Source organism: Panulirus ornatus, chromosome 37 (assembly GCF_036320965.1).
Source record: "Panulirus ornatus isolate Po-2019 chromosome 37, ASM3632096v1, whole genome shotgun sequence".
NCBI lineage: Eukaryota > Metazoa > Arthropoda > Malacostraca > Decapoda > Palinuridae > Panulirus > Panulirus ornatus.
In genome coordinates this window covers 14772028-14787098 of record NC_092260.1, presented here as the reverse complement: position 1 = coordinate 14787098, position 15071 = coordinate 14772028, and the positions used below count along the sequence as shown (strand labels likewise).

Genomic DNA, 15071 nt, shown 5'->3' with positions numbered 1-15071 from the left:
TGATTCTCAGTGAATGTAGGTTTGCAACAGGGGTGTGTGATGTCTCCATGGTTGTTTAATTTGTTTATGGATGGGGTTGTTAGGGAGGTGAATGCAAGAGTTTTGGAAAGAGGGGCAAGTATGCAGTCTGTTGTGGATGAGAGAGCCTGGGAAGTGAGTCAGTTGTTGTTCGCTGATGATACAGAGCTGGTGGCTGATTCATGTGAGAAACTGCAGAAGCTGGTAACTGAGTTTGGTAAAGTGTGTGAAAGAAGAAAGTTGAGAGTAAATGTGAATAAGAGCAAGGTTATTAGGTACAGTAGGGGTGAGGGTCAAGTCAGTTGGAAGGTAAGTTTGAATGGAGAAAAACTGGAGGAAGTGAAGTGTTTTAGATATCTGGGAGTGGATTTGGCAGCGGATGGAACCATGGAAGCGGAAGTGAATCGTAGGGTGGGGGAGGGGGCGAAAGTTCTGGGAGCGTTGAAGTATTTGTGGATTTGTGGAAGTCGAGAACATTGTCTTAGAAAGCAAAAATGGGTATGTTTGAAGGAATAGTGGTCCAACAATGTTGTATGGTTACGAGGCGTGGGCTATGGATAGAGTTGTGTGGAGGAAGGTGGATGTGCTGGAAATGAGATGTTTGAGGACAGTATGTGGTGTGAGGTGGTTTGATCGAGTAAGTAATAATAGGGTAAGAGAGATGTGTGGTAATAAAAAGAGTGTGGTTGAGAGAGCAGAAGAGGGTGTGTTGAAATGGTTTGGTCACATGGAGAGAATGAGTGAGGAAAGATTGACCAAGAGGATATATGTGTCAGAGGTGGAGGGAAGAAGAAGTAGGAGACCAAATTGGAGGTGGAAGGATGGAGTAAAAGAGATTTTGAGCGATTGGGGCCTGAATACAGGAGGGTGAAATGCTTGGAAGGAATAGAGTGAATTGGAATGATGTTGTTTACAGGGGTTGATGTGCTGTCATTGGATTGAACCAGGACATGTGAAATATCTGGGGTAAACCATGAAAAGGTCTGTGTACCCTGGATGTGGAAAGGGAGCTGTGGTTTCAGTGCATTACACATGACAACTAGAGACTGAGTGTGAACAAATGTGGCCTTTTTTAGTGTGTTCCTGGCACTACTTCGCTGGAGAGGGGGATGCTATTTCATGTATGGCTAGGTGGCAATGGGAATGGATGGAGGCAGCAAGTATGAATATGTCTGTGTATGTATATGTTTAAATATATATGTATGTATATGTACATGGGGAGGTGATAACAAGTAGTGGTGATGTGAGAAGGAGATGGAGTGAGTATTTTGAAGGTTTGTTGAATGTGTTTGATGATAGAGTGGCAGATATAGGGTGTTTTGGTCGAGGTGGTGTGCAAAGTGAGAGGGTTAGGGAAAATGATTTGGTAAACAGAGAAGAGGTAGTAAAAGCTTTGCGGAAGATGAAAGCCGGCAAGGCAGCAGGTTTGGATGGTATTGCAGTGGAATCTATTAAAAAAGGGGGTGACTGTATTGTTGACTGGTTGGTAAGGTTATTTAATGTATGTATGACTCATGGTGAGGTGCCTGAGGATTGGTGGAATGCGTGCATAGTGCCATTGTACAAAGGCAAAGGGGATAAGAGTGAGTGCTCAAATTACAGAGGTATAAGTTTGTTTAGTATTCCTGTTAAATTATATGGGAGGGCATTGATTGAGAGGGTGAAGGCATGTACAGAGCATCAGATTGGGGAAGAGCAGTGTGGTTTCAGAAGTGGTTGAGGATGTGTGGATCAGGTGTTTGCTTTGAAGAATGTATGTGAGAAATACTTAGAAAAGCAAATGGATTTGTATGTAGCATTTATGGATCTGGAGAAGGCATATGATATAGTTGATAGAGGTGCTCTGTGGAAGGTATTAAGAATATATGGTGTGGGAGGCAAGTTGTTGGAAGCAGTGAAAAGTTTTTATCGAGGATGTAAGGCATGTGTACGTGTAGGAAGAGAGGAAAGTGATTGGTTCTCAGCGAATGTAGGTTTGTGACAGGGGTGTGTGATGTCTCCATGGTTGTTTAATTTGTTTATGGATGGGGTTGTTAGGGAGGTGAATGCAAGAGTTTTGGAAAGAGGGGTAAGTATGAAGTCTGTTGTGGATGAGAGAGTTTGGGAAGTGAGTCAGTTGTTGGTTGCTGATGATACAGCGCTGGTGGCTGATTCATGTGAGAAACTGCAGAAGCTGGTGACTGAGTTTGGTAAAGTGTGTGAAAGAAGAAAGTTAAGAGTAAATGTGAATAAGAGCAAGGTTATTAGGTACAGTAGGGTTGAGGGTCAAGTCAATTGGGAGGTAAGTTTGAATGGAGAATAACTGGAGGAAGTAAAGTGTTTTAGATATCTGGGAGTGGATCTGGCAGCGGATGGAACCATGGAAGCGGAAGTGAATCATAGGGTGGGGGAGGGGGCGAAAATCCTGGGAGCCTTGAAGAATGTGTGGAAGTCGAGAACATTATCTCCGAAAGCAAAAATGGGTATGTTTGAAGGAATAGTTGTTCCAACAATGTTGTATGGTTGCGAGGCGTGGGCTATGGATAGATTTGTGCCCAGGAGGGTGGATGTGCTGGAAATGAGATGTTTGAGGACAATGTGTGGTGTGAGGTGGTTTGATCGAGTAAGTAATGTAAGGGTAAGAGAGATGTGTGGAAATAAAAAGAGCGTGGTTGAGAGAGCAGAAGAGGGTGTTTTGAAATGGTTTGGGCACATGGAGAGAATGAGTGAGGAAAGATTGACCAAGAGGATATATGTGTCGGAGGTGGAGGGAACGAGGAGAAGAGGGAGACCAAATTGGAGGTGGAAAGATGGAGTGAAAAAGATTTTGTGTGATCGGGGCCTGAACATGCAGGAGGGTGAAAGGAGGGCAAGGAATAGAGTGAATTGGATCGATGTGGTATACCGGGGTTGACGTGCTGTCAGTGGATTGAATCAGGGCATGTGAAGCGTCTGGGGTAAACCATGGAAAGTTGTGTGGGGCCAGGATGTGGAAAGGGAGCTGTGGTTTCGGGCATTATTGCATAACAGCTAGAGACTGAGTGTGAACGAATGGGGCCTTTGTTGTCTTTTCCTAGCATTACCTCGCACACATGAGGGGGGAGGGTGATGGTATTCCATGTGTGGCAAGGTGGCGATGGGAATGAATAAGGGCAAACAGTGTGAATTGTGTGCATGGGTATATATGTATGTGTCTGTGTGTGTATATATACGTGTACATTGAGATGTATAGGTATGTATATTTGCGTGTGTGGACATGTATGTATATACATGTGTATGGGGGTGGGTTGGGCCATTTCTTTCGTCTGTTTCCTTGCGCTACCTTGCAAACGCGGGAGACAGCAACAAAGCAAAATAAATAAAATAAATATGTACATATGTGGGCGTTATGTATATACATGTGTATATGGGTGGGTTGGGCCATTCATCGTCTGTTTCCTTGCGCTTCCTCACTAACGCAGGAGATGGCTATTAAGTATAATAAATAAGGAAATAAATATAAATATTCACCATTCCCCATGTTAGTGAGATAGGTTCAAGAACAAACAACTGAGCCTTAGAATGGAACAGTCCTCACTTAGCCAACTTATCTGTTCCTCATCTGTGTGTGTGTGTATGTATAAACACTAATTGATGGGCATGCAAAAGAGAGACTTTTGGATGTGAATGTGCAAAGAGGGGCAGCTACTGTGAAAGTGAAGGTGAAGCTTTGTACAGGTTTCCAGAAAAGAGGAACTGTTATGGTTGTGAAGAGAGTGGTGAAAGTGAGTGAACCTGGAAAAGGGACTTCTGTGAAGAAATATGAGGAGATTGAGTGTAGAATAGCAAAAGGTGAGAGTAAATGAAAGCTGGGTAGTAGATGAGGAATAGGGGGTATTCCGAAAGCAGTAATGGCAAGTATAACAGATGCTTGTGGCCTGCGTAAGGTGGGAGATAGGTTGGTTAGAAAGGATAGTGAATGGTGGGATGACTTAGTGAAGTTGCTGAAGAAAAAGAGATATGTGGGCAGTACTTACAGGGAAGGAGTACAAATGATTGAGTGATGTATGATAAAAAGCAGCAGGAGGTCAAGAGGAAGGTGCAAGAGTTGAAAAAGAAGGCAAATGAGAGTTGGAGTAAGCAAGTATCAATAAAGGAAGAATAAGATCGTTTTGGAAGGAGGTTATTAGTTTGAAAAAAAAAAAAATTCCTTTAATGAAGGAGCAAATGGGGAAGTGTTAAAAGGTAGTGATGAAGTGAGTGATTTGAAGGATTGTTGAATGTATATGATGATAGGGAAGCACATATATCAGCATGTTTCAGTGTGGGTGGTAAGCATAGTAAGAGAGTAGTCTGGTTAAATCCTTGTTGAAGATGGTATGTGGCAGTGCGGCTGGAGAGGATGATGTTGCAGTTAAATTTATTAAGAAATGGGGTTTTGATTGGTTGGTAAGTATATTTAGTGTAGGTATGGATCATGGTAAAGTGCCAGATTATTAGTGGAATGCTTGTATAATGCCATTGTATAAAGGCAAGGGGGACAAAGCTACCGAGGTATAAGCTTATTGAGTGCATCTGGTAAGCTGTATGTTGATTTGAGTGGGTGTGAAGATGAAGGCATGTACAGAGCATCAGACTGGGGAGGAACATTGTGGATTTAAAAGTGGTAGAGAATTTGTGGATCAGATGATTGTTTTTAAAGAATATGTGAGAAATACTAAGAGAAATAGAAGGATTTGCATGTGGCATACATGGATCTGGAGAAAGCATATGATAGGGTTGATAGAGATGCTTTATAGAAGGTCATCAGAATATATGGTTTGGGAGGAAAGCAAATTAGAAGCAGAGAGTTTTTTTTTATCAAGGGTGTAAGGTGTGCGTTCAAGTAAAGAGAGGACAGTGAGTGGTTCCAAATGAGGGTTGGTCTGTGGCAGGTATGTGCGATATCATCATGGCTGTTTAATTTTTTAGGGTTGGATTGGTGAGGGAAATAAATGCAAATGTTTTGGAGAGAGGGTTATGCAGTCTATAGGGTATGAGGGAGCTTGGGAAACGAGTTATTTGCTGTTTGCTAATGACACAGCATTGGTAGCAGATTCAAGTGAAAACTGCAAAAGTTGGTGACTGAGTTTGGAAGAATGTGTGAAAGGGGGAAGTAGAGGATAAATGTGAATAAAAGCAAGGTTATTAAGTGTAGGAGAGTAGAGGGTGAGTTTGAATGGAGAAAATTTTGAGTAAATGAAGTATTTTAGATACCTGGGAGTGGACATGGCAGCAGATGGAACCGTGGAAGTGAGTCATAGGGTAGGTGAGGGGTTGAAGGTTCTGTGAGCATTGAAGAATGTATGGAAAGAGAGGTTGTTATCTCGGAGGGCAAAATTGGTAACGTTTGATGGAACAATAGTCCCAACAATGCTGTATAGATAGTTTGCATGGGCTGTGGATGAGGATGTGTGGAGGAATGTGGGATGTGATGGAAATGAAATGTTTGAAGACAACATGTGGTGTGAGGTAGTTATATAAGGGTAAGAGAGATATGTGGTAATAAAAAGGGTGTGGTTCAGAGAGCTGAATAGGGTGTGCTGAAATGTTTTAGACTTCTAGAAAGTAGATGAGGAGAGGTTGACAAAGATGATATACATGTCAGAGTTGGAGGGAACAAGGAGAAGGGGAAGACTCAAGTGGAGATGGAAGGTTAGAATGGAATAAATTTTGGACATTACTCCACTGTTTTTCACATATACACTCTTATTTCACCTACAGGCACAGTAATGATGTTGGAGAACATGAAAATATGCAGAAGTATTACTTCATTGACAATATGCATGGCATGTATGGGGAATGTATTTAAGGTGTCCCTCTTTGGAAATACTTTAGCTCTGTATATACTTGTCATCACTTACATAAAGACAAATTAGGCATGGTAATCTCTTCAACAAAAGCAAGTTCAGTGGGGACACTTCCTATGCAGGCTTCCCTTTTTCTTAACATATCCTGCTGAAATCACTTTTGGTCACTGTTATATTTCTCATTTAACTTTTTTCATTTTCCTCGAACTGAAATGCATCATAAATGCATCTCAAAATAAGCTAGATCATCAAATAATCCATGTGTATGTACAACCTTCAGGTGGAATACCTTGCACTTCATAATGCTGGTTGTGGGGTAATGAGGAAAGCAAAATTTTTCCTATGCCTTCTTAGGCTACTAATGTTATGATAAATCAGCTGGATATTTAAACAGATGGCAGGAAAAGTTAGCAATTTAATGTTGCTGGTGGCTGTTCTCTAAGAGCTCATACTTTTGTTAGCCACCATTTAAAGGTTAAGTGTGCATGTTCATGCTATTTGTGGATGTTGTATAGACATATAGGCCAGGATCTTGTCTGCTGATAAGTGAAGCAACGATACAAATATTTTATGTTAGTTCCATACTTAGCTGTGGAGGTAAAGAACACCAGAAATCACCTTAGAAAAGGTCAAGTTAAAGAGAACTACCCATACATTTTTATTCATAAAAAGCTTATAAAAACATTATAAGTACATATTGATTTTTGGCAACCAATACTATAATAATTATTGTATAAAATACCCCATATATAAACAGAAATAATATCAACAGTATTATAGTATAAATGGTGACATTTAGGTTTGTGGCATACATAACTTGTTATCCTCAATGTAACCTTTGATAATAAAAATGTATGTAATATGAAATACACAAAAATAGGTATTTATATTGTTACATATAGATTAGGAATGAATATCACCAACTTCCTTTTTGCCAGCATTCTTGGGTTAATGAATATATAATAGTACAAAACAGCCATACTATTCTGAGAAGGTAGGTGCCACAGCATGATGTTATGTCACATATGTCAAATGAACTTAGTGCAGGAAATAATGAATTATGAAATTCAATATTTACAATGCTCAAAATCAAAAACCAAGTAAATGAATTATAACAATAATAACTTCCTGGTGGTATTGTTGCTCATGTACCATTTGCTTTTCTTGACCTTGGTTATTTTTTTTTTTCAGGAAATACTGTAGAGGACTGAGGAAACATGGCAGAAAAATTAAGAAGTATATTATAGGCCACTACAGGAACAGTATCAAGGAACCTCGGAAAACATTGCAGATGAGTAGCCTTCTGCTAGTGGCCTGTTAAGGGTGAGGCACTAAAGGATAAGAAGCAAAACTAAAGTTCACCAAAAGGGACAGGCATCAGAGAAATAGATGGACATAATCTCTATATGCTATTTGAGATAAAACAGTAGTATACTTCTGCACTGATGTGGCAGGGTGTTAGAAAGAGAGAACCCTAGCTGGCTCCTTCATTTAAGTATAGTGTGACAGCATTTTCAAGGAGTGATTTTGTTCTACATACACATAAACACCTTATACATTTTTTCCCATGCCTGATTTTACATATAACATGTATTATGCACAATTTTATACATCACATGCATTACTATTTGTATATCGTATGCCAAAAGAGTAGGTAGTAGTTAGAAGGCATCCAATATCTAGGGAGGTATTCCTATGAGTCCACGGGGAAAATGAAACGCAAAAAGTTCCCAAGTGCACTTTCGTGTAATAATCACAGCATCAGGGGAGACACGAGAGAAATATAACAGTCAGTTGACATACATCGAAGAGACGAAGCTAGGACGCCATTTGGTAAACGTGTGATTGTCCAAAACATACAACGAGCGTTGTATGTTTTGGACAATCACATGTTTACCAAATGGTGTCCTAGCTTCGTCTCTTCAATGTATGTCAACTGACTGTTATATTTCTCTCTTGTGTCTCCCCTGATGATGTGATTATTACACGAAAGTGCACTTGGGAACTTTTCGTGTTTCATTTTCCCCGTGGACTCATAGGAATATCTTGATCACGTGCAAAACTGTGATCCTTTCCAACTAGGGAGGTATGTTATCAATACTACCTGCATGAGTTTCAGGAGGGTTAGTGATAGCTGAATAGTAAGCCAGCATTTCAGTGATTTTCAAGTTGCCCCCCCTCTGACCCAAGAAGCTGTCTTTTCGTCTCGTCCACATGTGGTGGACTACTGGCAATTTGTCCACGAACTTACAATCTGTCCTTGTTGTACATAACACTTGACTCGCAGCTCATTCTTCATAACCTAGATTTTCCACTGGTGAGCACTGTGTGGTAGCCCCTGCTTTTGGCAAAATGGTAGGAGCAAAAGATAGCATTAGGAAGAAACATTAGTTAGTAGTAGCAGGTAGGAACACTAGCCAGGAGCCTCTGCAAACACTGTGCTAGAGTTGCCCTCTGCCAGTCCTGTTGAGGGTGAGGCACTAAAGATTAAAAAGCAGCAATGGAGTTTATTAGTTATGGAGATTTTATTGCTGTGACCACCCCCTTGAGGGAGTTCCAGTTGGAACAGGTGTCAGAGATACAATTAGATAATCCACAGAATATGTATTTCTCCAGCTATGGTGTTAGGCTGTTAGTAAGATATGTGTTCAAGAGATGAAATGTACATCATGTGGGAATTTAAACAGATGCAAGAGGAGTTAAGACATCAAATGATGTTGGCCTTGTTTCAAAAGAGAACATCATTTGATGTCAACTGTTGTTTAGGTGTTGAACTGGCTACTTCTGCTTAAGGCTGAATATAAATATACAGCCATAAAAACTTTCATATAATAATGTCAATACCTGTCCTCTAAAACCTTAGTAAGTGAACTATGGATGCAATATACCTAAGATTTCAATGATTTATGATAAATCCAATTTTGGGTCAGTAGATATACTGCCAGCCTTTCTAAATATTATGTGGCCATGCCAGATCTAAACTTCAGTGGGGCTTCCTCCTCCACCACCCAGTATCCATTAGATTCTAACCAGTGTTAATGGCATCTTATTAATCTACAATACACAACTGCTGTGATATTAAAGTTATCACAGTATATGTGTATGTAGAGCAATCACAAAATCATGTGAAAAAAATTTGAAAAGACTAACATTAGTGACACATTTGCAGTTATCATGAACATTTACATACCAGAAGTAGAACACATCTCAAAAGACAATGTAATGGCAATGCTGGTAGTAGATTAATTATTTGGTGCATGTAGTATACAAAAATAATTCACAAATAAATTTGTGAAAAAGACCAAATACTCGGTACAAGGTTTAATAGTTTAAAGATTTAAAGTGAAATTATTCAAAAACAAACTCCAGTTTAAGAAAAAAAACCTGGACCATAAAAAAGTCATCAAACATCCAGCATTATTACTAGATGTTATAGTCTAAATTTTTTCCATATGCTGGCTACTCTATGAAGAAAGTTTTTACTAGAACTGTCTCCTTACATGATAAAATAATTTGTGAAGATGTGACACTCAGACAGGACATATTTGCGATGGAAATCTTAAGTAATCATATTTTGGACAAAAATATTCTAGAAATACTACACACATCTACATTTGCTAGACGCACTCCTCCTAGAGTAGTACCATATACTTCTGGAAGGGCAGCAGCATAAATTAAAGGTTGCAAAGTCCATATAAAGTGTTTAAGAGACTTAAATCACTGTATATAGAGAATTATGTTCTACATGATATTAATAAGAAACTTGGGAGATTTCTTAAGAATATATGAGAATACCCCAAATACACAGTGTATTAGGACTACTACTGCAGTTGAAAGAGTCTAGTTTATGTTCTAATTTACACTATTCTGCAAGTTATGAGTTATTTGGTAAATTTTATAAAACTTATGCAAGTACAGGCAAAATATTTGTTTTTATTAAACAATGTTGACTTTACTTTGAAAATTACTTTACCTACTTAACTCATGCTTCATTTCCACAGACATATTTTGTCAGAGGACCAAAAGAGGCTTTTAAATGCCAATTAATTTATACAATTTTTGTGATAGATAATTATAGGAAACCAGTATTTTTCCTATGTCATAAGTAAACTAATGCATCTTTTATATCAGAGTGAAATTAAAAATGTCCAGAACCTATAAAAAATACACCCAGTTTACACTGTCACAATTATGGATACTGTACTGAAGCAGAACAAAGACATAACTAAAAGCTTAAAAATCACGTGGGTTTATGAAAAACTTCATCAAAGGGTTTGACAGAACAATGGGAAATTCAATATCTAAGTCACATGTTCCTTCATCATGCCAATTTCAGGGAAGGGATATTTTCAGCCTAAAAAAATCAAGTAACTCCTGGATAATCTAGAGTTTGGAGATGCACTGAACAATCAGGAACAGGATGCTTGGTTAACATAACCAAGCATCCTGTTATTAAAAACTTTCTTGAAAACAGGAAATATGTTAGTAATTTTTTTTTTTTTCAAATGATCTCTCTTTACCATGTTAACAAGGTACCACCAGGAACAGGCAAAAAAACAGCCACATCCATTCTCTAGCTGACAAGTTTACCGGGGTTGATGTGCTGTTATTGGATTGAACCAAGGCATGTCAAACATCTGGGGTAAACCATGGAAAGGTCTGTGGAGCCTGGATTTGGAAAAGGAGCTGTGGTTTCAATTCATTACACGACAGCTAGAGAATGAGTGTGAACAAATATGGCCTCTTTTGTCTATTCCTGGTGCTACGTTGCTGGAGAGGGGGATGCTATTTCATGTATGGCAGGGTGGCGATGGGAATGGATGAAGGCAGCAAGTATGTCTGTGTATGTATATGTATGTATGCATTGAAATGTATATGTATATACATGTGCGTATGTGGGCGTTCTGTGTATATGGGTGGGTTGGGCCATTCATCGTCTGTTTCCTTGCACTACCTCGCAAACGCAGGAGACAGCAATTAAGTATAATAAATGTATACGAGATAGTAACAGGAAGACAAAAGGAAGGTGCACTGGCTGAAAAAGAGGCAAATGAGAGGTGGGGTGAGCGAGTATCAGAAGACTTCAGGGAGAACAAAAATTATGTTTTGGGTGGAGGTTAATGGTGTGAGGAAAAGAACAAGAGCATTAGTGAAGGGGGTAGATTGGGAAGTGGTATCAGGGAGAAATGAGGTGAAAAGGAGATGAAAGAGTACTTTGGAGGATTCCTGAATGTATCTGATAACAGGGTAGCCGGTGTGGGTTGTATGGTTAGGGATAGGGAGGTATATGAAGTCCGTCTTTGACAAGTGGATTGATGAAAAGAAAGGAGTTGGTGAAAGCTTTATGCAAGATGAAGTGTGGTAAGGCAGCTGGAAAGGATGGTATTGCAGGTTAGTTTTTTCAATGGTGAGGTGCCTGAGGATTTGCTGAAGTACCTGTACAGTGAATAGTATCACTATAAAGTATAAAGGCAAGAGGAAAAAAAAAAAAAAAGAATTTCTAATTACAAAGCCATATATAAGTGTTGAGTGTACCTGGTAAGTTGTAAGGTAGGGTGGTCAATGAGATGGTAGTGGCATGCACAGTGCTTAAGACTGGGGAGGAACAATGTAGTTTCAGGAGCAGGTGAGGATGTGTGGAACAGGTGTTCACTTTGAAGTTGAAAGAAATATTTTGAGAAATGAGGGATTTGTACATGGCATTTTTGGATCTGGTATAATGTATGATAGTGTTGACAGAGTTGCTCTGTAGAAGGTGTTACAAATATATGATGTGGAAAGAAAGTTGCTAAAAGTTATAAATTTTTATCAAGAACGAAGGCATCCGTGAAAGCAGGAGGAGAGAAGGGCAAGTGGTTCCAGGTGAAAGTGGATCTGTGGTATGGGTGTTATGTCAGGTCCTAGCAGGGAAGGAAGAAGACGAGGTGCCTAGGATGTGAGACAGATGCTCTTTGATGATGACATGGTACTGGAGGCAGAATTGAGTGAGAAACTGTAGAAATTGGTGTCAGAGTTTGGGATAGCATGTGAAAAGAAAATGTTTAGACTAAATGTGAATAAAAGCACAATTATTGGGTTTAGCAGAGCAGAGTGTATTTGAACAAGGAAAACTTGGGAGAAGTGAAGTGTTTTAGATACCTAGAGGCGTTGGACATGGCAGCAAATGGAATTGTGGAAGCAGAAGCGAGTCAAAGAGTGGGTGAAGGGCCAAAGATTCTGGTAACATGAGGAATATGTGGAAGGGTGAAATGGATTACCTTTGAAGGTACGGTAGTCCCAATGATGTTTTATGGGCTATGGATGGTTTGGGCTATAGGTGAGAATGTACAGAGGAGGGTGTTTGAGGACAATATATGGTGTGAAGAGGGTTGATTGATGAAATAGTAAAAGGGTAAGAGAGGGTGTGCTGAAATGATCTGGACAAATGTAGAGAATGTATGAAGCAAGGTTGACTCAAGTGGAGGAGATAAGGGGAAGAAGACTAGACTGGAGATGGAAATATTGATTGAAAAAGATTTTGAATGCATGGGGACTAACAATGCAGGAGAGTGATTGACATGCACAGGATAAAGTGAACTGGAGTGATGTGGTATACAGGGACAATGTGCTGTTAGCAGAGAACTAAGACATATGAATCAGCTGGGGAAAACCATGGAAAAATCTATGGGGCCTAATTGTGGATAGAGAGTTGTGGTTTATGTGCATTACATATGACTGCTAGAGAAAGGATGTGAGTGAATGAGGCTTTTTCTTCGTCTGTTCCTGGCGCTTCCTCATTAATGTGGGAAATGGCAAACAAGTATGGAAGAAAAAGAAGGAACATATGTACTGAGTTGTGTCTGCGTGTAATGAATTTTATGAGTTACAGAAAACTTATAGTTTCCTGTGACTACAGAAACCACAATTTCATTAAATTCATGTTTCAGAAAAGTAAGCTTTGAGTTTCATATCAGTGCAACTGATATGAAACACACTGCAACACACATACATACTACAGAGGTACCACCAGCAGTTTGGTAATGCAAGAAATGGGTTAATATATCATAATCACACCTCAATGTCAGGCAGCTGGGAGGCAATAGTTAAACCTATTCACTTAGCTGCATATGTCGCACTGATGACTGTCATGCATATTTGTCTCCTCCAAAAACTAAATGAAGGAAAAAATTCCTAGAACTATCCAGTGCCTTAAAAACATTTAAAAAAGTTTATATACTTGAAAAGGTTTAAAGCACCATGGAAAGAAAGCTTCCCTTTACAGAAGGATCACATTCTAAAGTTACAAAACAGAAAGTGGGAATTCATATCTAGCCCACTAAGAAAATTTAACGAGTATTAAGATACATCTGAAGATCATCATGGTATACATAAAATATAAGTAACTTATGATTAAGTATATACATAAAAACAATGGACAACCATCTTAAATGTTTGTAATAAAATTGATAACAAATCTACTAACCTATTACCATCTTTTAGAGGTACATCCAGAAGGACTAGGTCCAGTGCCTGTTCTTCCTTTCTTCCCTTAAACCTCATAATCATATAGCATTTTTTTCCTGAACCAGTTCATAATCATTTTATGTGTGTGTGTGTGTACTTCTCTGTTGAAAATATTTCACCAGTTCCAGCATTCCATCAGAGAGTTTAAGAATATAGAGATTTTGCTGAAAGCCTAGTTAGGATTCACATGCAGTCTGAATATTAAAGAATTGTTTTAAGGTACACTTTTAGGATTTAGGCCATTGAAATTAGCTGCTTGAGGGTAGGTAGGTTATAGTGTTAGCAGATGGGATTGATTAAGCAATGCTGAAGTGTCTGGCAAGTGGAATGACAGGGAAATACAAGAATTTGATGAGTGGTGTCAAAGAATTGGTTATGGTACACTGCAAAGAAAATAAATAAGGGTTAGGCAGAAAAGTTGCAAAGACAATTTACAAATGAGGCAGAAGAAAATAGCAAGGGGAACTACAGTCAGCATCTTGGGAGAGAATGGTACAGGCCAAGGAAGGTGCTATGATTTTTATAGAGTTCAATATCCATGAAGAAAGCTACCAGGGGAATAAGGCATTGCAGGCATAAACAGAAAACACAAGGTAAAAGGGTATACAGGAATACTAGAACGTAATCGGACAAACAGTACTTAAAAAACATTTAAAACATAATAAAACAATAATCTGGGCTTCACATATAGGTTACCTAACTTTTAAAGTTCCTGAACAAATTAAAAATCTCTAATGTAAAAACTGTATTGTCTGAAATCATGGGCTGTTAAAAGAAAATCCAACATTTAATTCTAGTTCACTGAAAATTACGATTCGCTGAATTTGTCAAAGATTATTTACTGTAATCTATTAAAAAACAAAGATCTTGTTAAATAAGAATTACCATTAAACCAACACAATTTGAAATTAATACAATTTACAGTTAGTCAAAACTCATTTCTAGAAAAAAGGCAAAGGACCCAGGCATTGTGCAGAAGTAAAAAAAACAAAATGTCATTTTCATAAATTACAAAAGCTAGAAAACTGGTAATTACAAAATATCACATTAATATTCACAATATACAGAACCATTACAGGCACTTCTCTTTAATATACAGTTTTTTAAGTATCCAGTAATTGCTTAAAAAGTAATACTATGCAGCATGTAACTACAGGTTTTCTTTAAACATCACTGTAAACAGTGATATAATAATAGGCCTCCTTGAATAAGCACATTTCAGTATTGGAAGTCTTGATATCTGAAAATGGCAATACATGCTGGTTTACTTAATGACATTTTGTCTTGATTTTAATCAACTTTGTCATAACTTTCAGTGCAATTCAAACCTGATGAATTCTACTTATGGCAAGATCCTTTTGGCTTATAGAGAAAAATTAGGTCACACCCTCTTTACAATCAATCTTAATATTACAATTCTGTTACACAAAAATTATGACTTCAAAATCATAGTGAAATATGTCTTGAAAAATAACAATAAATCAGGCTCAGTTTTTTGCAACCCAAAATATGTCTTGTTATTTGTATGAAATCAATAAAAGAGTTTTCAAGGACAGATTTACAAGTAATAAAGGATTTGCGTTACAGAAAAATCTTCCATACAGATAAATTGTGATATACCAGTGGGGTGATTGATGCTTGTCCCTAGATCCATTACATAGTATGTGCATGCTCTGGCAAAGGTGAAAATGGCTGTAGCTTGTTGTAGCTATTCTCTGTACCTGGATGCCTCATCGGTTGCGG

General features: G+C 38.4%; 1 protein-coding gene and 1 long non-coding RNA gene across 4 annotated transcripts in view; one reads left to right on the top strand and one right to left on the bottom strand.

Annotated features, from left to right (window-relative positions):
* Positions 1-8367, top strand: part of LOC139760518 (uncharacterized) — a 25049-nt gene extending 16682 nt beyond the window's left edge. For both annotated transcript variants that reach the window (XR_011715360.1, XR_011715359.1), the window contains one exon: positions 7017-8367. This is a non-coding gene — a long non-coding RNA (uncharacterized lncRNA). The remainder of the gene's footprint in view (positions 1-7016) is intronic.
* LOC139760517 (inactive hydroxysteroid dehydrogenase-like protein 1) overlaps positions 8327-15071 on the bottom strand; it is a 75713-nt gene continuing 68968 nt past the window's right edge. The window contains exon 9 of one of the 2 annotated variants that reach the window (XM_071683814.1): positions 8327-15071. In XM_071683814.1, the coding sequence (XP_071539915.1) occupies positions 15059-15071 (13 nt within the window). In that variant the 3' untranslated portion in view covers positions 8327-15058. The other variant, XM_071683813.1, reaches the window with a different exon arrangement.